Source organism: Hyla sarda, chromosome 13 (genome assembly GCF_029499605.1).
Source record: "Hyla sarda isolate aHylSar1 chromosome 13, aHylSar1.hap1, whole genome shotgun sequence".
Classification (NCBI taxonomy): Eukaryota; Metazoa; Chordata; class Amphibia; order Anura; family Hylidae; genus Hyla; species Hyla sarda.
In genome coordinates this window covers 43,126,954-43,153,737 of record NC_079201.1, presented here as the reverse complement: position 1 = coordinate 43,153,737, position 26,784 = coordinate 43,126,954, and the positions used below count along the sequence as shown (strand labels likewise).

Here is a 26,784-nt window from a genome sequence, read left to right as displayed (position 1 = left end):
CACTAGGGCATTTTTCCAAGCCAGACTGGGTTAAGGGTGGCACTGGACCTGAAGAGAGTAGGTTTTTCTTTAGTTAAATATTTTTTTTTCCTTTTTTCTTACTGTTGCCTGCCACTGGGCAATGTTGGCACAAGGGCTGAAAAAAAGGTTAGTGTGAATGAAAACCGTAAAGGGTAGCAAAGACAAATTAGATAAATCTTTTTTTAGGCAATCCTATTCACAATAATTATGCTTCGTAAATCTGTTGATATTGATTTCACACCACTGTCCCCAATCTCTTGAAATTGATTTCACACCACTGTCACCAATGCAGGGAGCAGTTAATATACATAGCACAAGCCTTTTTATTAAATCTATTTAAGTTTAACTCGGGAGTTGCAGTGCCACGCATTCTGCGCAGCTCAGCGTGGAGAGACACAGCTTTCACTGAGCAATCGGTTTGGCAAGGCTCCTTACCATGTTGGAGTAATGTGTGTTCTGTTTTCTGCCTGCACTGATCATTCTTTCCCACAGCTTCAGAGGAATAGAAGAGATATGGTAAGAACAAGTGATTGCTGAGCAGTGTAAGGAAACCAGGTAAGGACACTGAATTACTGGCCAACCAGATGTTTGAAGATCTATGGCTACTAGCTCTTCTTCTGCAAGAACCAGCAGGGCACGTGGGTCATCATAGTCTAGACGCAAAAACATTTTCATATTAATATAAAATACAATGTATAAGAGTAGTTTATAAGAAAACATGGCTGCTTTCTTTCAGAAACAGTGCCACTCATGTCCAGGGGCTGTATATAAAATTGTGGCTTGGTCACACTCAATCCAACAGGGATGCTCCTATCTTAAAGGGGTATTCTGACCCTAATACATCTTATGCCGCACCCACCTTTGTGAGCTCTCCACACTGCTGGAGGTTCCGAGTGTGAAGCATGACGACCCTGGGGCTGGAGTATCGTGACGTCATGACTCTGCCCCGTGTGACATCACGCCCCGCCCCCTCAATGCAAGTCTATGGGAGGGGGCGTGATGGTCACTCCCATAGACTTGCATTGAGGGGACGGGGCAGGGTGTGACGTCACGATACTCCAGCCCCGTGGTCGTCACGCTTCACACTTGGAGCCTCCAGCGCTGCGGAGCGCTCACAAAGGTGTGGGTGGAATGACCGATTGCGGGGGTCCCCAGTGGCGGAGCCCCGCAGTCATACATCTTATCCCCTATCCTTTGTATAGGGGATCAAATAGGGCCGGATTACCCCTTTAACAAGTGATGGCATATTGCTAGAATGTGACATTAATTTACCATAGAGACCCCAACAATTGTGAAAACCTAGAGAATGCAGTGCTGTGTGTCCTTCTGATTTTTTTCCTGACACAGCAGTGCTCTCAGACTTAACTCAGCCAAATCTACTTAAAGGAAAACTGTCAGCCAGTTCACCCACACTAAACCCAATTAACCTGGAAGGAGTCCATCCAGGGGTCACTTACTTTTTTCATCCACTGGCCACCGAGTTATGCCCTGGTAAAGCTCCTTTCTTCGATCTATGAATCGCGCTTTTAAGGCGGGGCCCCGCTGGCCGTCTGCCTTTGCCTCCTGCACTGAAGACTCTAAGGTCGCCCCCATTGTCTGCATATTCATTATCTTCGACTCTACGTTCTAGTGACGTGGAGTCACATGTCTCCTGAGCATAGCACTCTGTCTGCAGAGTGCATGCGCACAAAGAATTTACCCAGCTCTCACATCCTGATGACGCAAGAGCTCCAGGTCCAGATCGCATTCACCCCCGTGTTCTAAAGGAATTAAGAAATGTAATAGACAGACCCCTATTTTTAATATTCAGGGACTCTATAGTAACCGGGACTGTTCCCCAGGACTGGCGCATGGCAAATGTGGTGCCAATATTTAAAAAGGGGTAAAAAGGTGACCCCGGGAATTATAGGCCTGTTAGTTTAACCTCCGTTGTATGTAAATTGTTTGAGGGTTTTCTAAGGAATGCTATTTTGGAGTATTTTGGATAAAAATAAATATATGACTCCATATCAGCATGGCTTTATGAGGGATCGGTCCCGTCAAACTGACCTGATCAGCTTTTATGAGGAGATGAGCTCCAGACTGGACCAGGGGCAATCGCTGGATGTCGTATCACTGGATTTTTCCAAAGCTTTATTACGGAGCCACAAAAAAGGTTGGTGCATAAAATGAAAAATGCTTGGACTGGAGAAAAATGTGTGCAAGTGGGTAAGTAACTGGCTCAGTTATAAGAAACAGAGGGTGGTTATTAATGGTACTTATTCTGATTGGGTGACTGTTGCTAGTGGGGTACCACAGTGGTCAGTCTTGGGTCCTGTTCTATTTAATATATTTATTAATGACCTTGTAGAGGTGTTGAAGAGTAAAGTAGCAATCTTTGCAGATGATACTAAACTCTGTAAGAGGTAAACACTATAGAGGACAGTGCACTGTTACAAATGGATCTGGATAGGTTGAAAGTTTGGGCTGAGAAGTGGCACATAAGGTTCAACACTGATAAATGTAAGGTAATGCACATGGGGAGGAAAAATCCGGGCTGGGATTATGTATTAAATGGGAGCACACTTGGGACGACTGACATGGAAAAAGACTTGGGAGTCTTAGTTAACCGTAAATTTAGCCGTAGTGACCAGTGTCGGGCAGCTGCTGCCAAGGCAAATAAAATCATGGGGTGCATTAATAGGGGGCACAGATGTCCACGACAAGGAAATAATTCTAATGCTGTACAAATCACTAGTCAGACCACACATAGAATACTGTGTACAGTACTGGGCACCAGTGTACAAGAAAGATATAGTGGAGCTGGAGGGGATTCAAAGACGGGGACCAGACTAATATGGGGGCTGGGCGGACTACAGTACCCAGAAAGATTATCAGAATTAGGGTTATTTAATTTAGAAAAAAGAAGGCTTAGGGGAGACCTAATAACTATGTATAAATATATCAGGGGACCTTACAGAGATCTCTCATGAGCTATTTATACCCAGGACTGTATCTGCAGTAAGACTGTGGAATTCTCTGCCTGAGAACTCTGTAAAAGAATTTAAAAGGGGTCTGGATGTTATGGATTCTAGATCTATATGGACAGAAGGTTGATCCAGGGATCTATTCTCGAATATGAGTTTGATTTAGCCTTCCTCTGGATCAACTCAGTAGAGTTATAGGTTGAACTTGATGGACTCTGGTCTTTTTTCAACCTTATGAACTATGTTACTGGTCTTGCTCTGCACAGTGCTACTGTGCCGGTTCCATTCCCAGCATCCAGCAGCTGGGTAAAATCTTCATGCGCATGCGCTCTGCAGACAGAGTGCTGCGCTCTGGGGACATGTGACTCCATATCACTAGGACATGGAGTAGCAGATATTGAATATGCAAACAACGGTGGCGGGCTTAGAAACTTCAGTGCAGGTGGCAGACAGTCAGCGGGGGCCCCACCTTGAAAGCGCAATTCATAGACCGAACAAAGGAACTTTACAGAAACATAACTTGGCAGCCAGTGGATGAAAAAAAGTAAGTGACCCCTGTATGGACTCCTGTTCACCCACGCTATAACCCAGTGTATTGGGTTTAGTGTGGGTGAACTGGCTGACCGTTTTCCTTTAAAGAGTTTTTTTGCCATTTTGTTAATTTGGGGGGGGGGGGTCCCTTTTGCACTGCGTGGTCAAACTACTGTGTTACCTTAATATTTTAGGTCGGCCTGATTAATAAATTCTAAACTGTTTATCATTTTTTTTTGCCATTTTCTGACCCCTTTTTAGAACTTTTTATTGAGCCATAATCTGTTGTTTTGTCAGTACCACTGAGGTATTGCCTGGACTTTTTAATCGCTTTTTACTTCATATATTTTTTTTTTTAACGCAATTCTGGGGTTTGGTATTTTTTTTTTTTTTTTACGAATAAACCATTTATCATATGGGAAAATTAATGTAATATTTTAATAGTCTAGACAATTACGCATGCGACAATACCAAAAATGTTTATTTTTATAATGCTTACATGTTTTTTATATGGGAAAAGGGGGCTAATTTGAACTTTTAATATTGAAGGGGTTAATGTGTGTTTTTTAAACCTTTTATAAACTTTTTCTTTAAAACTTTATTAGTTTCCTTTATTAGGAAACTTTTAGGAGGAATCATTATATTCCTCAAACAGATCAATGTAATTCTATTGAACTGCATTGATCTGTGTAATCTGTGCTACATTGGTAGAGCCCACTCAATGCAGGTTTTATCAATGAGAGTCAGGACTGGGACATGAGGAGAGGTAAGCCCTTTGACTACCTTTACAGTCGATCGCCCTCTTGCAATCGCGCTGCAGAGGGTGGGGGAAATCCACCCCCCTAGACCACGAAGGACAGTTTAAAGGTCCCTTTAGACACTGATGTCAAAGCTTAATAGCCGCGGTGGCCCCCAGCCCCATAATCCCTGAGTGGCACCATGATGGACTAGATCCGTCATGTGTCACAAAGAGGTTAATTAAAGCAGTTTTACAACAAAGTTAAATAGGTCTAAACTAATGCATTATGTAAAATGTTTGCTTGTACAATTGGAATATGTACTGTCTGAGAGATCTTTTTACCTATTAATCCCACCATGTGCTCAGCTAAACTGCATATTGCTTGTTAGTCTCTATGGTGTATTCAAGAAAGGGGGATTGTGGCAATGTGTGTGCTCTGTGGCATGGCAACAACAGGGTGAATGTTCAGAGAGTAAACCAGAAAGTAATCAATTCCATGGGGCTTCATATATATGAATGTGGTACAAATCTAATTTGACCTATTTTGCTTTGAGGGAAAATCCCTTAAATTTTTTTTAATATAAATAAAATAATTAGGTTACATAAAATAGCAGAATTATATTTTTATTTATATCCATTTCTCCAGTTTCCTCCTCCCACAAAAAAAAAAAAAAAAAACATAACACCATCACCACCTTTACTTACCAGCGGAAGGATTAGAGTTACAAATTACCATGTGGTCAATTATCCTAGAAGTGAAGTCAAAAGCTGTTTGTTGGCTACCATGGACTACAGTGATGCTGTGTCTATCTCCATAACTTGCCATTGGCATGCCACCTTGAAACACAATATATGGTGACCTGAAATAAGCATGAAGCCATTTACTTACATAATCAACATTTTTAAGCCAGAACAGAATAATAATGACAATTTCAGTTACACATTTCGACATCTTTCACTCACCCTCTGCGTGATGTCAACCACGTTATTTTACGGATTGCTTTACAGCGAAAGGGACCTATAAGGGATAACAAACATTAGTGCCAACAACTAATACTGTTGTCCACAGACATCCATCTTTTTAGAGTGATTTACCATATGGCACTTTAGTCTCCATGGGAGACTGTTGCATAAATTTGCCGGTTGTTTCCCACTGACTGTACCCGCCATCACTGTGACAGCTTACGAGTTGCTGTGCATCCTGACACCAGAATATATTTTCCACTTGCTAAGAAAAGTAAAGCAACAGAATGTAAGGTGTTATAAACCCTCAGGGTCATGCAATATACACACTATGCATATTTACCCTCCAACATATACCTGGGTGCCAAGAAAGTGCTGTACACTGTGGCCCGCTGTTATATCCCACACCATCATAAGTCCACGACTGTATCCAATCAGGATTTGGTCTGGGTTCTTCGGATGTTCCTGCAAAGCTTCCACTGATTCAAAGAGGCGTCTACTAGCATACTCATCTGGAAGACTGTAGGTAGATGAGAAATGTGATGTCAACAATCCTCACACTTAGGCCTAAATATACAACAATTAAAAGTGCACAACCTTACTTACCCATGTAAGGCCATTTTATGCCCCACTGTTTTCTCCTCTAAGACTTGCAAAAATGGTAGTGTAAGGGTAAAAACACTGCCTCCTTCTGAGCCCACATACAGCCATTCTCCAGATGAGTGTGCAAGGAGCACCTTAATTTGTGTTTCACTAGGGGGTGATCTGTTAACACAGGAATGACAATACTTAAAGGGGTATTCCAGGAAAAAAACTTTTTGTTATATATATATATATATATATATATATATATATATATATATATAATGTCCAAAAAAATGCAGCACTACTATACCACAGTAGACGGGTGCCAGCTCCTCAGGCTCGATCACAGCCAATTGATAACTTCAAAAAATGGTGCGGCACTCCAAATATCCAAAAAATAACTTATTTATTCCACATGTCAAACAGTGCGACGTTTCAGCCCCTCAATGGAGCTTTTTTCAAGCTCCATTGAGGGGCTGAAACGTCGCACTGTTTGACATGTGGAATAAATAAGTTATTTTTTGGATATTTGGAGTGCCGCACCATTTTTTGAAGTTTTATATATATATATATATATATATATATATATATATATATATATATATATCTCAACTGGCATCATAAAGTTAAACAGATTTGTATATTATTTCTATTAAAAAATCTTAATCCTTCCAGTAGTTATCAGCTGCTGAAGTTGAGTTGTTCTTTTCTGTCTGACAACAGTGCTCTCTGCTGACACCTCTGTCATCTTGTCTCAGGAACTGTCTAGAGTAGGAGCAAATCCCCATAGCAAACCTCTAATGCTTTGGACAGTTCCTCAGAAAAGCAGAGGTGTCAGCAGAGAGCACTGTTGTGCGAAAGAAAAGAACAACTCAACTTCAGCAGCTGATAACTACTGAAAGGATTACGATTTTTTAATAGAAGTAATTTAGAAATCTCTGAATGACTGTTAGGGCCCCATCCGAAGTGAGGCCCTCTCCGCGTAGTGGATGGGGGACACGTTTTGATCAAAAAGTGTGCTAAGAGCCTCAATTTTTTGACCAAGAGTGCTGCTGCTACCTTCTTTTTTTGTATACTCTGTATTTGCCACAGCAGCGTGCACCCGTGTATTAAGTAGTTGTGCTGGCTTTTTTTCTTTTTGTTTTTGCTGTGTAACTTAAGGGGAGTGGCACCCTCTGTAGCCGTGCACCCCTCCCCTTTTTCACAGGAGGTATTTTTAACTGATAATGGATCCAGCATGTCACCCAGTCAGAGGCTATATGCCCAGCAGAGATGAGTGATAGGAGTGTTAGGCTCTGAATGAGTGTTAAGGTCCCATCCGAAGTGAGGCCACCTCCGCGTGGTGGATGGGGGACACGTTTTGATCAAAAAGTACGCTAAGAGCCTCCATTTTTTGACCAAGAGTGCTGCTACCTTCTTTTTTTGTATACTCTGCATTTGCCACAGCAGCATGCACCTGTGTATTAGGTAGTTGTGCTGGCTATTTTTCTAAATGTGACAATTTAGATAGATCTACTGTACATGCTGAGAGTGGTCCTCTCATATTTCAAGAACAGGAAAAACTTGCCCATGACTGGCAAACAGTGTACTCATGCCAGTCAGGATTCACTTGCCCCAGGAAAGTTATGGCACAGAGGTCAGGCTCTTACTTCCACCAAATACTAGAGAATATGATATTTTTATGCAGCCCTATCTGAGGGCAGCACAAACCTATGCCAGAGACACTTATAAAACTTTGTATTACCTACATAACACTGTTATTATAGTAATTATTCAAATATTCGGATTCATAACCAGGACACTGAGCAACATACTAGTCCTTTCCATATACAGTACATACAGGAGCTGAAGCTCACTGTGACCATGAGCCACTGACTGACAGCTTTCTGTATCCTTTTTATAGACAGAAGGTAGGAAGAGAAGCAGCACAAATAAAGGACAATATAATAAGGAATAAGGAAAACAGGCGCTCCATAGAGTAGTAACTTTAGCAATCCAATGGTGAGGTAATTATATGACTGAAGTGCTCACCCTGGGTGGTTGTGCAACTTCATACACAACAATGATGTAGGCGTAGGAATAGATGAAGTTGTCTGCTGCCCTCCGGTAAATATCAGGCAAAGGAATATAAAGGCTTCAGAGGGAACCCGGCTCAACGGTGCTGAACGACCACAACAGGTGAAGGATTAAAAGGATTTATTTGTCCAGAATGCAACGCATTTCGCTGCGCATGCGCAGCGAAACGCGTTGCATTCTGGACAAATAAATCCTTTTAATCCTTCACCTGTTGTGGTCGTTCAGCGAATATAATAAGGAGGCATGGACATGCACAGGTTGAAAGGGGGCTAAAGGCCTTGCCCTTTTGATGTCCTTCCTAAAAGTGCCCTTTCTACCCAGCAGGAATTAAAATGAAAGGTGATGCATACAATGTACACTGCCATTCAGCAGGTGTAGGAAGATTGGGGGCCTGGGATTTGGATACAGCAGGGAGTAAAAGGAAGCGTTGTACATCTCTTCCCCTGCCTGATTTATTGGCAGCCATCTGGATTGGTGTGATGGCCCCCCTCCTCAGACTGGTCAAAGGGCTCATCACTGTGAATAAGGAGGAACTGATACTGATAGAGGAGGCCCAGGAGCTGGAGCTGTGACAGTCTGGCTGGATGGGAGGGGGCACTATGTGAATCCTGAAGCTCCTGGCCCCTTGGCAGTGTCCTCACCTGTCCTTTATGGCACCATAGATGTCTTGTGGCAGTTATGGGATTACTTATCCTAATCCCCTCATCCATTCTGCTGTTGTATCTGATCTGCACAGTAGTAGGGGAATGTGATCAGGAGTAGGGGAAGGGGAGAACAGAGAGAGTGCTGGGACATAGGAACTAGCAGCCTTACACAGTAACAAAATCCCAGCCCTTCACAGTCCCTTCAGTTAATAGCCATTCATTTACATAGGAATGTACTGTATATATATCACTCTGTATGTATTTGGAATGAAGAAAAAGGGGCAAGGTCCAGCTCCCAGGAAAAACGAATAAAATCCAAAATTTTAATTCAAGCCATTAAAAAGTGAGTGAACAAAAAGAAAGGGGGGAATAAAATCATAGCAGAAACGCCGACGCGTTTCGGACTATATAGTCCTTAATCATGGCATGTTACAGTGGGCTACATGCATCCTATATATACCATGGGTAAATACCTACTGAATTAAACAGTTGGTTGAGGAACGCCTATTCGTTTCGGAGGTTCCGGAAGTGAGATCGTGATGTAGATTAACGGGTGCACCTGTGGAAAGGCTGGAAAGGATTAACCAGCTCAGTGCTGCACAGTGGAGTATCGTATAGCAACCGTCACGTCTCTATCATATAATGAAACACCGTCACGATATGTATGCATCTGACCTGCGGCACACCTACCTGTACCAAAAAAGGACAAAATCTATACAAGAAGATCAGCGATATAAATGTAAGTAATAAGTGGAACGGCTGGTGAAAGAAAAAACCGCAAGGTCTGAATGTGGCCATGACCTATATGACAGCAACAGGGTATATGGAAGAACAGCGAATATGTGAGACAAAATAAATAGGAAAAATCACAATGATGATAATACTGTAGCCTTGAAATGAGAATTTAGACAAAAATGTATAAAGTATATATGTAAAACCAAAAGATGCAAAGAATAATACAAAAAATAATACAGAAAGTAATTAATAACCACAACCTGAGAAATATATGCTAGATGTATATATATGTATATATATGTTCAAAATTGGTTTAGCATATCTATATAAAGTTTGAGGAATAGAAAAAGGACAAAAAAAATGCATGAAAAAACGTATGAACCAAAACATACCAAAAAATTATAAACTGACTAATAAAAATAATATAGGTCCTGACGATAATTCAGACCTAATGGAATGCGCGACTGTAATCTCAGGATCCAAAATGCTTCACGCATTAAAACTTTATGATACCAATCTCCCCCTCGCTTGGGACGTGTCACTTTTTCTATGCCCATAATGGATATACATGTATTGTCACCTTGATGGACCTCCATAATGTGTCTAGATAGACCTGACATGCCTCTTCCTATAGTGGCGGTTGCATGGAGATGTTCGTATATACAGTGTTTCAGTTTTCTGGTTGTACAACCAATATACTGGAGATTACAAATTGTGCATATAGCTGAATAGATGATATGTGTTGAATTGTTGAATTACAGTTTATAAATGAGGACATATGGTAGGATTGTTTGGTTGCTGTGGATATGAAATTGTCTGATTTGTGCATAAGAGGGCATAGACTACATCTGTTTTGGGAACATTTATAGTTTCCTATTGAATGGAGCCATGTGTAACTTTCAGTGCATCGTATTGTGGAATAATCGCTGGGACATAATCTATTAGATAATGTACAACCTCTTTTTGCTACACATTTGACACCTTTTTGTAAAATTTGAGACAAGATTTGATTTTCATAAAGAACAGGAAGATGTTTAAAAATAATATTTTTGATGTCATTAAATTCTGTGGAGTATGCTGTAGAAAAAACAGAAATTTTTTTTATGGAAGGGTTTTCCTTCTGTTGTAAAGAATTCTGAGATGATCAATAATTGGCTCTTGGTCGTGCAGTGACTATACTTTCTGCTCTATTCAGGATACGAGGAGGATAACCCCTTTTAAATAATCTTTGTTTTATGTCAGTACACGAATGTGAAAAAGCAGCCTCGTTAGATGATGCACGTCTTGCCCTTACAAATTCTCCCACTGTGAGATTATTGACCACATGTTTGGGGTGGCAGCTTTTATAATGTAAAATGTTATTACCAGAGGTCGGTTTCCTATATAATTTTGTATGAATGTTGTTGTTTTTGGTGTCGTCTGTGAGGGTGACATCTAAAAAGTTAATTGTGCTGCCACCCCATTCAAGGGTAAATTTTAGACCAAGACAATTGTTATTGATTTTTTCAAGGAAAGTCATAGCCTCATCTCTAGATAATGACCATATGATGAGCAGATCATCTATATAGCGGCCACACCAGCCCACCCCATGAAAAGGTGGGCTGGCGGCTGTATACAGACAAGTCTCCTCCCAGTAAGCCATATAAAGATTAGCCAACGTGGGGGAGAAGCTGGCCCCCATGGGGCAACCAGTAACCTGTAAAAAAAATTGTTGATCAAAACGAAAAAAGTTATGTTTTAATAAGAACTCCAGGGTCTGGATGATGTAAGAACTTAATTCAGAACCATATGTACTGTACTTATGAATATGGTATTCTACAGCTACAAGTGCAGTATCATGAGGAATACATGAATATAACGAAACTACATCACATGACATGAAGGCATCTCCCTCATGCCATGTAAGGTTATCGGCAGCATTCAGTAATCATTTTGTGTCTTTAATAAAACCTGCCGTACGGCAAACTAGAGGTTGCAACAATAGCTCAATCCAAGAACACAGTCTCTCTAATAGTGAGTCAATTCCTGCCACTATCGGGCGTAACGGAGGAGGAAAAGTATTTTTATGAGTCTTAGGTAGGGCGTGAAAAACTGGACAAACTGGATGAGGAGGACACAAAAAATCTTTTTGTTGTTGTGAAAAAATGCCTAATGCCAAACCTTCAGCCAATAGTTTTGTGAGCTTGTTTTTAATGGACATAGAAGGATCAAAAGATATTTTTCTGTAAGTGGAAGGGTCGTTAAGTATGTCAAGAACCAATTTCTCATAAAGTAAGGTGTCTAGCACCACTACTGCCCCTCCTTTATCCGCACTTTTAATAATGATGTTAGAATTATCCTTTAGAGATTTTATTGCTAAACGTTCTTGTCTGGTTAAATTGTCACCAGAATGTGCTTTCAATTTAATTTTATGTTCGAGAGTTTGTAAATCCCTCTCAACTCTTTGTTGAAAAATGTCCATGGAGGGAGTTCGTGAGTTCACCGGATAAAATGTGGAGTTGGAACTGAAAAAGCTTTTTTTGGTGTCGTTAATACATTCTTCCGTATATACCGGATCTTGTAGATCCATTAATTGAAGGACACATTTTTGATCCTGGAATGTCATATTCAAAGATAAGGCATTTTTGCCACTATTATTTAGTGAAGACATTGTAGAAATGTTGTGATTTTGTTCTGAAAATTCGGTATTATCAGGAATGACCTCACTAGGATTGGAGTCCTCCGTAAAAAAATGTTTTTTTTATAGTTAATGATCTGACAAACCGGTTAACATCTTTGATGGTATCATAGAGACTGAATGATTGATTAGGTATGAAATTGAGACCTTTCGATAGTATATTTATTTGTGCCGTCGACAAGATTGTTGCTGACATGTTGACTACCGGGGATGTATCATTTAATGATGACAAATTATTTAGGTCCGTTTCTTGTAGTAACTCGATTTTGTTTTTCCTGTGTTTCCGTCCCCCTCTGTGTCCTTGTTTGTTGCATCCTGGTTTTTTGTCATTGAAGGACGTACTTCGTTTTTTGACATTTGTGTATGGTGTATGGTCATCATCAGAATAATCAGTGCAATTGTCAGTTGTATCTAAATCAGAAGAACTAAAATTAACAGATTTGTTGGGGTTTTTGTCTCCTTCGTTTAGACCACTGTTCCCATTATTGCGTTTTTTGAGAATGGACTTTGGTTTCTGATTATAGCGTTTTTTATACCATGTATAAACTGAATTAGTTGAATAATCACGCAGATCACGGTTGAATTTTGTTTGTTTAGTTGAGGCTATTTCTTCTTCTAAGTCTTTTAGTTTTTTTTCCATTTCAGTTTTTAATGTTGAGAGTCCTGTAAGGTCTTTATGGGATTTAAGAGTTTCATTCAAAGATTTTATATTTGTTTCCAGATCAGACATTTTACGTTGTTGTCTTTCAATTGAGATATTGATGAGTTTAAAAGAGCATTCAGACAATGTGTTATTCCATCTTTTTGAATATTCGTCGTCATTTGAGGCAGAAGAAGTTTTTCTGATCCTTAAGCCACGAGGGATCATGTTTTTTTCTGTATATTGTTTTAAGGTGGTAATATCCCACCATGTACAAAGTTGTTTGGACCTGAGATGTTCAAGATCCCATAAGGTTTTTTTTATATCGAATGAAACAGAAGAAATCCCTTGACCAGAGAATAAATTAGCCACACGTTTGAGACGTTCACTATTATCCAAACTGACATTTGAAACTGCATTTGTAGCCAACATTGAGTCAATACTGCTAGCTTGAGAATTCATGATGTAATATTGCTCACAAAAAAGAAAAATTAAAGAGTGAGGCTTGAAAGATCAAAATTTGAAAACATATGGGGATATGAACAGACTGTTTTATCATAGCAGAAATCCTCCACATAAAACGGAAAAATGGTTATTCATGTATATGTTATATGTAACATTCCTTTTTTCCTTTTATCCTAATATAAAAAATGTTGAGATATGGGTAAGCACGGTTTAAATGCGAAATGTGAACATAACAAAAAGTCTACGAAAGAGGAAAACCAGCTCACCACCATATAAGTTCTAGGAGGAGGAGGACTTCAGGCGTAGATAGGAAGCATGGACAACATCCAACCGCATGCTTGGAGTGAAGACTTGGAATGAAGAAAAAGGGGCAAGGTCCAGCTCCCAGGAAAAACGAATAAAATCCAAAATTTTCATTCAAGCCATTAAAAAGTGAGTGAACAAAAAGAAAGGGGGGAATAAAATCATAGCAGAAACGCTGACGCATTTCGGACTATATAGTCCTTAATCATGGCATGTTACAGTGGGCTACATGCATCCTATACATACCATGGGTAAATACCTACTGAATTAAACAGTTGGTTGAGGAACGCCTATTCGTGTCATTCGATATAAAAAAAAAACTTATGGGATCTTGAACATCTCAGGTCCAAACAACTTCGTACATGGTGGGATATTACCACCTTAAAACAATATACAGAAAAAAACATGATCCCTCGTGGCTTAAGGATCAGAAAAACTTCTTCTGCTTCAAATGATGACGAATATTCAGAAAGATGGAATAACGCATTGTCTGAATGCTCTTTTAAACTCATCAATATCTCAATTGAAAGACAACAACGTAAAATGTCTGATCTTAAAACAAATATAAAATCTCTGAATGAAACTCTTGAATCCCATAAAGACCGAGACCTGGAACGCCCTTTCTTCAAGATATCCACTGTGGCCATGTTGTCACATCTGAAGCGGACATTGGAGTTGACCCAAGAACCGCCCCATACGGCAGCGGCTGCCACTATTGGGTAAATCCCGAATAAGGCCGAAGTTTCGTGAAAATTTGGGATAAGCAATATGTCCTGTAGCCAGGGACTGGCCAGCCAGTGTGCACCATGGAGAGCGGCGAAACCGACAGCTGAAGCGTCGGAAACCACTCTGGGGGACCTTTCCGTGACTGAGGGAACAAAGAACGAGATCCCGTTCCAGTTCCTCAGGAAATGACCCCACATGAGCAGGTCTGACATTGCCTCGCTGTCAATCCGAATGACATGCCTCTGACCGGAAACTGAAGTAAGTAAGTCCAGGAGTCTGGATATGAATGATCTGCCTTGCGGTATGATCCGCATTGCAAAGGCCATCATGCCTAGGAGGCTTTGGAGCTCCACCCTGGATACTGTGTGGCATTTGGTAATTTTTTGGATAACCTCACGGATCCTAGCCAGTTTCTCCTGGGGAAGACTGGCTTGCATTTTTTCGGAGTCCAAGATGATACCTAAAAAGGTGAGCTGAGTGGACGGGCCTTCGGTCTTATGGGGTGCGATTGGGACCCCAACTTCTTTGAACAGCCCCAACAGCGACCTGAGATTGGAGGGACTGTGACCAGGGTGTTCCAGCAACAGGAAGTCGTCCAGATAGTGTATGGTGTAGTGACAGTTGGAGATATGTTGTAAGGCCCAGTGTAAGGCCGTGGCTAGTAGGTCAAAAAGCCAGGGACTACTTTTAGCTCCAAAGGTGAGTTTAGTGGCAAAGTAATACCTGCCTCCCCATTTCACCCCATGCCACTGCCACAGGTCTTGCCTGATGGGGAGAAGTTTAAAGGCGTCAGTGACGTCAGCTTTGGAAAGCCACGTACGCCTGCCTAGCTGTAGTATGGCCTCTATGGCTTGATCGATAGTGGAATATTTCATGCTGAACTGATCGGAAGGGACCAGTGCATTCATGCTGGGGATGTTAGAAGAGTAAGGCGCGGAGAGGGCATAGATTAACCTTCTTTTATTAGAAAACTTCCCGGTGGCTAGCCCCAGCAGACTATCCCTCCAGCAAGAAAAATAAGGTACATCAAAGGGGCCGATCATGAAGCCTTTCAAAAGTTCGGCTTGTAGTAATTCTGATACCACCGTGGGCTCGGCGAGCGCTGACTGTAGGTTGAGGCATTCGTGCGTGCTTTGAGGCAACGCGACCAACCCTGTGTGAAACCCTTCACGAAACCCCCCAACTAGCCATCTGACCCAGCAGGGATGGCTAGAATGCGGACCAGGGCGTCAACCCGCACCACGCCTAGTCACGCCTGGGTACCCTTTTGAGAACAGATGGAGCTGGGGTGGGCTCGGTAGCAGAGAAAACACACGTGGAGAAGCTTGCAGTTGCTGTAGGTGCACGCAGAGAGATTAAAATTGTTACATATCTGAGTCTTGCCCAGAAACCTGACCGGCCTACCCAGCCTGTCTAGCGCGGGAGAGTTCCTCTGACTGGGGCCCATGGAGGCGTTCTGGCTACTGTTGGTGTTTGTTTCAGCCTGGACCTTGCTCTGGGGGCACCAGTTAGTGGTGTGTGTGGTGACCCCGCACCAGCTGCAGGAGGGGGCTGTCACGATTCGGCTGGCTGGAGGTGGATCCTCTGTGCCAGAGAGGGATTGGCGTGGACCATGTCGGTGGACCGGTTTTAAGTTGCTACTGGTATTCACCAGAGCCCGCCGCAAAGCGGGATGGTCTTGCAGCGGCGGTAGCAACCAGGTCGTATCCACCGGCAACGGCTCAACCTCTCTGACTGCTGAGATAAGCGCGGTACAAGGGAGTAGACAAGAGCAAGGTCGGACGTAGCAGAAGGTCAGGGCAGGCAGCAAGGATCGTAGTCAGGGGCAACGGCAGGAGGTCTGGAACACAGGCTAGGAACACACATGGAAACGCTTTCACTGGCACAATGGCAACAAGATCCGGCGAGGGAGTGCAGGGGAAGTGAGGTATAAGTAGGGAAGTGCACAGGTGAAGGTACTGATTAAAACCTCATGAGCCAATCAGTGGCGCACCGGCCCTTTACATCGCAAAGACCCGGTGCGCGCGCCCTAAGAAGCGGGGCCGCGCGCGCCTGGACAGCACAGACTGGTAACGGGTCTGGTAAGGGAATCGGGATGTGCATCGCGAGCGGGCGCGTCCCGCATCGCGAATCGCATCCCGGCTGGGAACATTATCGCAGCGCACCCGGTCGGCAGGTCTGACCGGGGCGCTGTGAATAAGAGAACGCTGTGAGCGCTCCGGGGAGGGGCGGGGGCCGGAGCGCTCGGCATAACAGGGGCTTTTAGACCTACGAAGTGCTCACAGTAAAGCTCTGTGTCAACGGCTCCCCAGTTGGTAGTGTAATTGAATTGCTCAAAAGAAGCAGCTGCTTTTGCCGCAAAAGACTTGTGGTACTCGTAAAAGGTGGACCCTCAGTGTTTGTACGCCATTTGCGCGATCTTGTGGAGGTACAAATAGAGTTCCTCCCTGCTGCTGGGACTAACTGAACAAATGATGTCTCTGAATAGCCCAAAGGCTATGACAAACTCGTTAATGGTTAGTTTCCTGTTAAGCCTGGCATCTTTGCTTTTGAAGGTGACAGCAAGCTCGCCACAGGCAACGGTTTTGGTGTCATTGACGTCCGTGGTGGCTATCAGCAGAAGAGCCAAGTTGACATTCTTGCCTTCCAGAATGTCTTTTTTTATTGCTGCCGGGATAAAGTGTGCGGGTGTAATATTCGGGTGAGACTGGTGCATACCTGTAGATGGAGCCTGAGATGTAGAAGCCACGGGAACAGGGGGGTTGGGACTATGTCCGTGACCCTGGAGCGTTCCAAGTCCTCCAGTCTAGCCTGGAGCCCGGACACCGACGTGAGTACCCGGCTCATCATGGTGTGGAGCTGTGAATGCGAAGCACTGGAAGCTTTGTCCGACGCTGCTGCCTGCCTCGGGGTGGCCCGGTCTGCGCCCAGCAGGTTGAACAGCTCCCCTTTCTTGGCCGAGGCCGGAAAGGGGGTGCCCCTCCTTCCGAGCTCCTGCATTAGCCTGGGGACTGTCCAGGTATGGTAGGAGGACACGCTGCCCCGGTCCAAAGCTCTTGCTGGGGTCTCGGGGACGGAGAGGGCGTCCTCAATGTCAGATGGTTGCGAAATGCCGCGTCGGAACCTGTCCGGGCCAGTAACGGGTGCCGATAGACAAAATTTGGTACTAGTGAGAAACCGAGATGGTACCTGAACAGCCCTGCCAATGGCTTCAACACTGACCTGCTGTATCCTGAGTTGTAGGAAGTAGAGGGAGCCTGAATAGGCACGACCCAACTCTCGGCTAAGGGGATACACAGAGACAGACAACAATGAGCGAAGAGGGTGGCAGCTGAGTGCCTGACATGATGAGTGCATGATGTGGTGGGACTACGAGTGAGTTTTTACGTGGGGGGAAGAGTCAGAACAGCGTGCACAGGGGTCCCCTCGGAGGGGTGTGTCAGTAAAACAGATGACCCAGTGTTTGTATGTGTCGAGTCGCGTTGCGCTGAAGCAAGTCAGGAACAACGGACTACACCAAGGCCCCCACTGACGCAAAATGGGCCTGGGCGGCATGGTGGGAGGTCAGATGCCCGAGGCTCTGCGCCGTGTCAGCAGCGGGTTTAGTGCGTGAGATGTGCTGGCCGACATGACCTGAATTCCGTGCAACAACATGGACCGGTGGATATGTGTGAACAAGTGAATCAGTACATGCGTTTTTTTTTTTTTGTACCTTGAGCTGAAGCTGAGAGGAGAAGCCAGGAACAACAATGGAAACAAGGGAACCTGAAGGGTAAGACAGATACAACATTGAGCCGTTTGTTTTGGGGGACTGCATGTGCTTGGCCGCAGGGTATGGGATGGGGAACCAGCCCCCTGGTTTCGCGTAAGGTACGCTTCTTCCAGCCTCACTTGCGTCATCGCACTGTGCAACGAATATAGTGGATGTGTCAATCTCCAGGTCATGTGGCCCCCAGGTGAGGATTAATTAATAAATAGAAAGAAAAAAGCACAAATCAATGACAAGTATTAAGCCTAATTGGCTTTATTTGTGGGAGTGGTGTGGGGTATATAACCACCCCTCTCCCACAGCTGGGGGCGTGTGTTGCGTTTGCGGTAGTTCTCTAGTAGTCTACCGTGCTAGTGCATACGTGTCCCCCCCCCCCCCCCCCCCGGAGAGTCGTTGGTGGTGTGAGCGGTTTCTATCCCCCCTCCTCGCAGAGGTTTGTTAGGTAAGTGCCAGTGCGGCTCTGTGTCGTTCAGCCTGGGTCCGTAGTGCCGGGGCAGGCTCACCCCCAGCTGGGTCGCTTGCCTCCTCGTGCTCCCCTAGGCATCTGTTTCTTGTTTGTCTTTCCCTTCCTATCCTGAGTTCCCCCCCCGTCACTCACCTGGCCGGTCCAGTTCCTGTCTCCTAGTGGGGGGGGGGGGCGCGTCTGCTTGCTGGGCCTGGGGACCCCGTCCCACGCTCCGAGTCGCGGCTGCGGGGGGCGGGGCCTTCGCCGCCCCGGTGGCGATGCCTCTGAGTGCCCGCGCACGTCTGCAGACCTGGTCCTCCGGTGCCCTCTACATAGGTTGTAGGTTCTCTACTACTATATGTTCACTAGAGATGAGCGAGCCGATCATGGCGAACCCAGATTTGACTCGATTTTGGATTTTACTTGGATCACCGAATTAAGGCTGGGTCCTCTCGAACTCACAAAAGCGCGGAAAACACATAGAAAGCAAGGCGCTTTGCCGTGCAGAGGAAATGGGAGGACCAGGGGGTGGTGGCATCCCGTCATGTGACCAGCATATCACATGATAACCCCAGGTTATCATATAATTTGCTAGTTTATGAGTCAATCAGCCCAAATGACAAAAGGCTCACACGCTGTCCTCTGCAATCAGTCTGAGTGGAGAGAGGGACAGAGAGAGTGATATAGGAATACAAATAGGACAGAGATAGGGAACAAAGAAAAAGAGACAGCGTGTGTGTGAGAACAGGAGCCACAATTCTCATCCAAGAGCCAGAATCCATTCCTGAACTATAACATCCGCAGTGCACAAATTATATATAGGGGATTTACAAGGATCCCCAGCCTGTGTGTTTGGGTGGGCTGACCATAGGGGGACCCCTGGTCCATTCATACACAAGCCTCATTGTGTACCACAAAGCCCAGAAAGCCTTTTTAAAAGCTAATGCATAAGAAAAAACACAACAAGCAGTGAACTGAGCAAAGCTGTGCTGCGGCAAACCTGTATGATAGCGATATATATGCAAAGCACTCTAAACACACCATATCGCTTTACGCTGCAAACACTGGTTACAACTTCCTGTTTGAGACATAGCATCACAACATCTGGAGGGTCACAGTTTGGAGACGACTATTACAGTGGTGCCAGAAAGGTAGCCCTCCAGATGTTGCAAAACTACAACTCTCAACATGCCTAGACTGCCCAGGCATGCTGGGAGTTGTAGTTCTGTAACATCTGTCACTTCAGATTCTGCAATTTTCATGAAAATTTTGAAAATTGCTGCTATACTTTGAAGCCCTCTAATGTTTTCAAAAAGTAAAAATATGTCCACTATATGATGCCAACATAAAGTAGACATATAGGGCGGAATTTATCATTATTTGTCTATTGTAGACACAGTTCTACCCCTTTACTCTGCTTGTCTATTTTACACTATTGCTCAGAATTTACTAAGGCTGTACACTCCTTTGATAAATCTTGTGGAAATATAGAAACGCCCCCCTCGCTCTACCGTACACTCCTTCTCTACCTCACAGGGATTTTGTTCTTTTGCTGTGAGGTCAGAAAATGCCAGAAAAACTGTCCCAGCTTTTTCCTGTGTTTTGTCAGTTTTTCTTGCGTTGTTGCTGGTGTGTGGAAACAAAAAAAATGTACTAAACTTTTTGTTTTTTTTTTCTTTGAAATTTAGATACGTGAATGCGGACTATGTCAGATTTGGTGGATTGCGACGATGAACAGCGTTTTTTTTTTAATGTCAATAAATGGGTTAACGAGGGCTGTGGGGGGGGGAGTATTTTTTTAAATAAAAACTTTTTTTTCAATGTGTTGTGTCTTTTATAATTAAATTTTCAGGCTTAGTAGTGGAGGGCGTCTAGTAGACAGGAATAAGCTTCATAGGAAAATAAAACTTACACCCTTGAATCCCATTAACCCCAATAACATAAAGGATGGAAATGTAAAGTGTATGTTCACAAATGCCAGAAGCCTAGCAAATAAAATGGGGGAGCTTGAGGCCTTGATACTGGAGGAACATATTGATATAGTTGGGGTCACTGAGACATAGCTGGACTCCTCGCATGACTGGGCTGTCAATCTGCAGGGGTTTACATTGTTTCGCAAGGATAGAATGAACAGAAAAGGTGGTGGAGTCTGTCTGTATGTAAGAAGTGGCATGAAAGTCAGTGTGAACGATGCCATAGTGTGTGATGATTCTGAGGATGTGGAATCATTGTGGGTAGAATTACAAAAGGAGGGAAATACTGAAAAAATAGTATTTGGTGTAATCTACAGACCCCCTAATATCACTGAAGAGATAGAAGTTCGGCTTCATAAACAAATAGAGAGGGCCGCCCGGGCAGGTACAGTGGTAATAATGGGAGATTTTAACTATCCAGATATAGATTGGGGTCCAGGGTTGGCTAAAACTACAAAGGGGCGACAATTCCTAAATTTATTGCAGGATAATTTTATGGGCCAGTTTGTGGAGGACCCAACAAGAAGTGATGCCTTGTTGGATCTGATCATTTCCAACAACGCAGAGCTGGTTGGTAATGTAACTGTGCGGGAAAACCTTGGTAATAGCGACCACAATATAGTTACTTTTGACTTAAAATGTAGAAAACAAAGACAGGCGGGGAAGGCAAAAACATATAACTTTAAAAAGGCAAATTTCCCTGGGCTGAGGGCTGCACTACAGGACATAGACTGGGGGGAGGTGTTGTCAAATACTGATACAGAAGGTAAATGGGACATCTTTAAATCAACTCTAAATAACTATACAGCTAAATATATACCAAAGGGGAACAAATATAAACGATTAAAACTAAATCCTACATGGCTGACACATGATGTTAAAAGAGCAATAAACAACAAAAAAATAGCCTTCAAAAAATACAAATCTGATGGGTCAGCTATAACATTTAAACAGTACAAGGAGCTTAATAAAATCTGTAAAAATGTAATAAAAACAGCAAAAATTCAAAATGAGAGACAGGTGGCCAAAGAAAGCAAAACTAATCCTAAATATTTTTTTAGATATATAAATGCAAAAAAAACAAGGACAGAGCATGTAGGACCCCTTAAATAATGATAATGGGGAGGTTGTCACAGGCGATCAAGAGAAGGCGGAGCTACTGAATGGGTTCTTTAGTTCTGTATACACTATGGAAAAAGGAGCTGACATTGGCCAGGTCAGTGCTGGTAACACATCATGTAATGTACTGAACTGGCTTAATGTAGAGATGGTACAAGGTAAGTTAAGTGATATAAATGTAAGCAAATCCCCAGGACCGGATGGACAACACCCAAGAGTTCTTAGAGAGGTAAGTTCAGTAATATCTGTACCCCTGTTCATGATATTTAGAGATTCTCTGGTGTCTGGTATTGTGCCAAGGGACTGGCGCAAGGCGAATGTGGTGGCAATCTTCAAAAAGGGCTCTAGGTCTTCCCCAGGAAACTATAGACCGGTAAGTTTAACGTGCATTGTGGGTAAATTGTTTGAAGGACTTATAAGGGATTACATACAGGAATACATAGGGGATAATTGTATTATAAGTGATAGCCAGCATGGGTTTACTAAGGATAGAAGTTGTCAAACCAATCTAATTTGCTTTTATGAAGAGGTGAGTAGAAGCCTTGACAGAGGAATGGCTGTGGATATAGTGTTTCTGGATTTTGCTAAAGCGTTTGATACTGTCCCTCATAGACGTCTGACAGGTAAGTTAAGGTCTTTGGGTTTGGAAATTTTAGTTTGTAACTGGATTGAACACTGGCTCATGGATCGTACCCAGAGAGTGGTGGTCAACGATTCGAACTCTGATTGGTCCCCGGTTATTAGTGTTGTTCCCCAAGGTTCAGTACTGGGACCGCTGTTGTTTAATTTATTTATCAATGATATAGAGGATGGTATTAACAGCTCTGTTTCTATCTTTGCAGATGACACCAAGCTTTGTAGCACAGTACAGTCTATAGAGGATGTGCATAAGTTACAAGATGACTTGGATAGACTAAGTGTCTGGGCATCCACTTGGCAAATGAGGTTCAATGTTGATAAATGTAAAGTTATGCATCTGGGTACTAATAACCTGCATGCATCGTATGTCTTAGGGGGGATTAAACTGGCAGAGTCACTGGTAGAGAAGGATCTGGGTGTACTTGTAGATCACAGACTACAGAATAGCATGCAATGTCAGGCTGCTGCTTCCAAAGCCGGCAGGATATTGTCATGTATCAAAAGAGGCATGGACTCAAGGGACAGGGACATAATACTCCCCCTTTATAAAGCATTGGTACGGCCTCACCTCAAATATGCTGTTCAGTTTTGGGCACCTGTCCATAAAAGGGACACTGCGGAGTTGGAAAGGGTGCAGAGACGCGCGACTAAACTAATATGGGACATGGAACATCTTAGCTATGAGGAGCGATTAACCCCTTAAGGACCAGGCCATTTTATACCTTAAGGACCGGAGCGTTTTTTGCAATTCTGACCACTGTCACTTTAAACATTAATAACTCTGGAATGCTTTTAGTTATCATTCTGATTCCGAGATTGTTTTTTCGTGACATATTCTACTTTAACTTAGTGGTAAAATTTTATGGTAACTTGCATCCTTTCTTGGTAAAAAATCCCAAAATTTGATGAAAAAAATGAAAAATTTGCATTTTTCTAACTTTGAAGCTCTCTGCTTGTAAGAAAAATGGATATTCAAAATATATTTTTTTTGGGTTCACATATACAATATGTCTACTTTATGTTTGCATCATAAAATTTATGAGTTTTTACTTTTGGAAGACACCAGAGGGCTTCAAAGTTCAGTAGCAATTTTGAAATTTTTCACAAAATTTTCAAACTCACTATTTTTCAGGGACCAGTTCAGTTTTGAAGTGGATTTGAAGGGTCTTCATATTAGAAATACCCCATAAAAGACCCCATTATAAAAACTACACCCCCTAAAGTATTCAAAAAAACATTCAGTAAGTGTATTAACCCTTTAGGTGTTTCACAGGAATAGCAGCAAAGTGAAGGAGAAAATTCAAAATCTTCATTTTTTACACTCGCATGTTCTTGTAGACCCAATTTTTGAATTTTTGCAAGGGATAAAAAGGAGAAAATTTTTACTTGTATTTGAAACCCAATTTCTCTCGAGTAAGCATATACCTCATATGTCTATGTTAATTGTTCGGTGGGCGCAGTAGAGGGCTCAGAAGGGAAGGAGCGACAAATGGTTTTTGGGGGGCATGCCGCATTTAGGAAGCCCCTATGGTGCCAGGACAGCAAAAAAAAAACACATGGCATACCATTTTGGAAACTAGACCCCTCAGGGAACGTAACAAGGGGTAAAGTGAACCTGAATACCCTACAGGTGATTCACGACTTTTGCATATGTAAAAAAAATATATTTTTTTTTTACCTAAAATGCTTGGTTTCCCAAAAATTTTAAATTTTTTAAAAGGGTAATAGCAGAAAATACCCCCCAAAATTTGAAGCCCAATTTCTCCCGATACAGAAAACACCTCGCATGGGGGTGAAAAGTGCTCTGCTGGCGCACTACAGGTCTCAGAAGAGAAGGAGTCACATTTGGCTTTTTGAAAGCAAATTTTGCTCTGGGGGCATGCCGCATTTAGGAAGCCCCTATGGTGCCAGAACAGCAAAAAAAAAACACATGGCATACCATTTTGGAAACTAGACCCCTCGGGGAACGTAACAAGGGGTAACGTGAACCTTAATGCCCTACAGGTGTTTCACGACTTTTGCATATGTAAAAAAAAAAATTTTTTTTACCTAAAATGCTTGTTTTCCCAAAATGTTTACATTTTTAAAAAGGGTAATAGCGGAAAATACCCCCCAAAATTTGAAGCCCAATTTCTCCCGATTCAGAAAACACCCCATATGGGGGTGAAAAGTGCTCTGCTGGCGCACTACAGGTCTCAGAAGAGAAGGAGTAACATTTGGCTTTTTGAAAGCAAATTTTGCTCTGGGGGCATGCCGCATTTAGAAAGCCCCTATGGTGCCAGAACAGCAAAAAAAAAACACATGGCATACCAATTTGGAAACTAGACCCCTCGGGGAACGTAACAAGGGGTAATGTGAACCTTAATAGCCTACAGGTGTTTCACGACTTTTGCATATGTAAAAAAATATATATTTTTTTTACCTAAAATGCTTGGTTTCCCAAAATTTTTACAATTTTAAAAAGGGTAATAGCAGAAAATACCCCCCAAAATTTGAAGCCCAATTTCTCCCGATTCAGAAAACACCCCATATGGGTGTGAAAAGTGCTCTGCTGGCGCACTACAGGTCTCAGAAGAGAAGGAGTCACATTTGGCTTTTTGAAAGCGAATTTTGCTCTGGGGGCATGCCGCATTTAGGAAGCCCCTATGGTGCCAGGACAGCAAAAAAAAAAACACATGGCATACTATTTTGGAAACTAGACCCCTCGGGGAACGTAACAAGGGGTAATTTGAACCTTAATACCCTACAGGTGTTTCACGACTTTTGCATATGTAAAAAAATATATATATTTTTTTACCTAAAATGCTTGTTTTCCCAAAAATTTTACATTTTTTAAAAGGGTAATAGCAGAAAATACCCCCCAAAATTTGAAGCCCAATTTCTCCCGAGTACGGCGATACCCCATATGTGGCCCTAAACTGTTGCCTTGAAATACGACAGGGCTCCAAAGTGAGAGCGCCATGCGCATTTGAGGCCTAAATTAGGGACTTGCATAGGGGTGGACATAGGGGTATTCTACGCCAGTGATTCCCAAACAGGGTGCCTCCAGCTGTTGTAAAACTCCCAGCATGCCTGGACAGTCAACGGCTATCTGGCAATACTGGGAGTAGTTGTTTTGCAACAGCTGGAGGCTCCGTTTTGGAAACAGTGGCGTACCAGACGTTTTTCATTTTTATTGGGGAGGGGGGTTGTATAGGGGTATGTGTATATGTAGTGTTTTTTACTTTTTATTTTATTTTGTGTTAGTGTAGTGTAGTGTTTTTAGGGTACAGTCGCACGGGCGGGGGTTCACAGTAGTTTCTCGCTGGCAGTTTGAGCTACGGCAGAAAATTTGACGCAGCTCAAACTTGCAGCCGGATACTTACTGTAATCCTCCGCCCATGTGAGTGTACCCTGTACGTTCACATTGGGGGGGGGGGGGGGGGGGGGGGAATCAGTGCAAAACTACAACTCCCAGCATGTACGGTCTATCAGTGCATGCTGGGAGTTGTAGTTTTGCAACCGCTGGAGGCTCCGTTTTGGAAACAGTGGCGTACCAGACGTTTTTCATTTTTATTGGGGAGGGGGGCTGTGTAGGGGTATGTGTATATGTAGTGTTTTTTACTTTTTATTTTATTGTGTGTTAGTGTAGTGTTTTTAGGGTACAGTCACACGGGCGGGGGGTTCACAGTAGTTTCTCGCTGGCAGTTTGAGCTGCGGCAGAAATTTTGCCGCACCTCAAACTTGCAGCCGGATACTTACTGTAATCCTCCGCCCATGTGAGTGTACCCTGTACGTTCACATTGGGGGGGGGGACATCCAGCTGTTGCATAACTACAGCTCCCAGCATGTACGGTCTATCAGTGCATGCTGGGAGTTGTAGTTTTGCAACAGCTGGAGGCACACTGGTTGTGAAACACAGAGTTTGGTAACAAACTCAGTGTTTTGCAACCAGTGTGCCTTCAGCTGTTGCAAAAGCTACAACCCCCAGCATGTACGGACAGCGGAAGGGCATGCTGGGTGTTGTAGTTATGCAACAGCTGGAGGCATACTACTTTGGCTGGGGATGCTGGGGATTGTAGTTATGCAACAGCTGGAGACACACTGGTTTGCTACTTAACTCAGTGTGCCTTCAGCTGTTGCAAAACTACAACTCTCAGCAGTCACCGACAGCCAACGGGCATGCTGGGAGTTGTAGTTATGCAACCACCAGATGCACCACTACAACTCCCAGCATGCACTTTAGCTGATTGTGCAAGCTGGGAGTTGTAGTTACACAACAGCTGAAGGTACACTTTTCCATAGAAAGCATGTGCCTCCAGCTGTTGCAAAACTACAAGTCCCAGCATGCCCATAAGGGCATGCTGGGAGTTGTGGTGGTCTGCCTCCTGCTGTTGCATAACTACAGCTCCCAGCATGCCCTTTTTGCATGCTGGGAGCTGTTGCTAAGCAACAGCAGGAGGCTGTCACTCACCTCCAACGATCCTCGCTGCACCAGGTCAGTCCCTCGTCGTCTCCGCCGCCGCCGCTGCTCCTGGGGCCCCGATCCCAACAGGGGCGCCGGGGATCGGGGTCCCCAGCACCCGGGGTGCACGTCCCGCACCCGCTCACGTCCTCCGGAAGACGGGCGGAGCGGGTTGCGGGAGTGACACCCGCAGCAGGCGCCCTGATTGGTCGGCCGGTAATCCGGCCGACAAATCAGGGCGATCGTGAGGTGGCACCAGTGCCACCTCACCCCTGCTGGCTCTGGCTGTTCGGGGCCGTCGGAGACGGCCCCGAACAGCCAGTA

At 43.6% G+C, this 26,784-nt stretch overlaps 1 protein-coding gene across 11 annotated transcripts in view; it reads right to left on the bottom strand.

Annotated features, from left to right (window-relative positions):
- LLGL2 (LLGL scribble cell polarity complex component 2) overlaps positions 1–26,784 on the bottom strand; it is a 578,766-nt gene that overhangs the window by 382,217 nt on the left and 169,765 nt on the right. For 8 of the 11 annotated variants that reach the window (XM_056550314.1, XM_056550313.1, XM_056550316.1 and 5 more), the window contains 7 exons: positions 9,003–9,095; positions 5,827–5,985; positions 5,578–5,740; positions 5,353–5,485; positions 5,221–5,275; positions 4,963–5,117; positions 457–674 (listed from right to left, as the gene is read on the bottom strand). In XM_056550314.1, coding sequence (XP_056406289.1) covers positions 457–674; positions 4,963–5,117; positions 5,221–5,275; positions 5,353–5,485; positions 5,578–5,740; positions 5,827–5,985; positions 9,003–9,095 — 976 coding nt within the window. The remainder of the gene's footprint in view (positions 1–456; positions 675–4,962; positions 5,118–5,220; positions 5,276–5,352; positions 5,486–5,577; positions 5,741–5,826; positions 5,986–9,002; positions 9,096–26,784) is intronic. The other 3 variants (XM_056550319.1, XM_056550324.1, XM_056550323.1) reach the window with 1 other exon arrangement.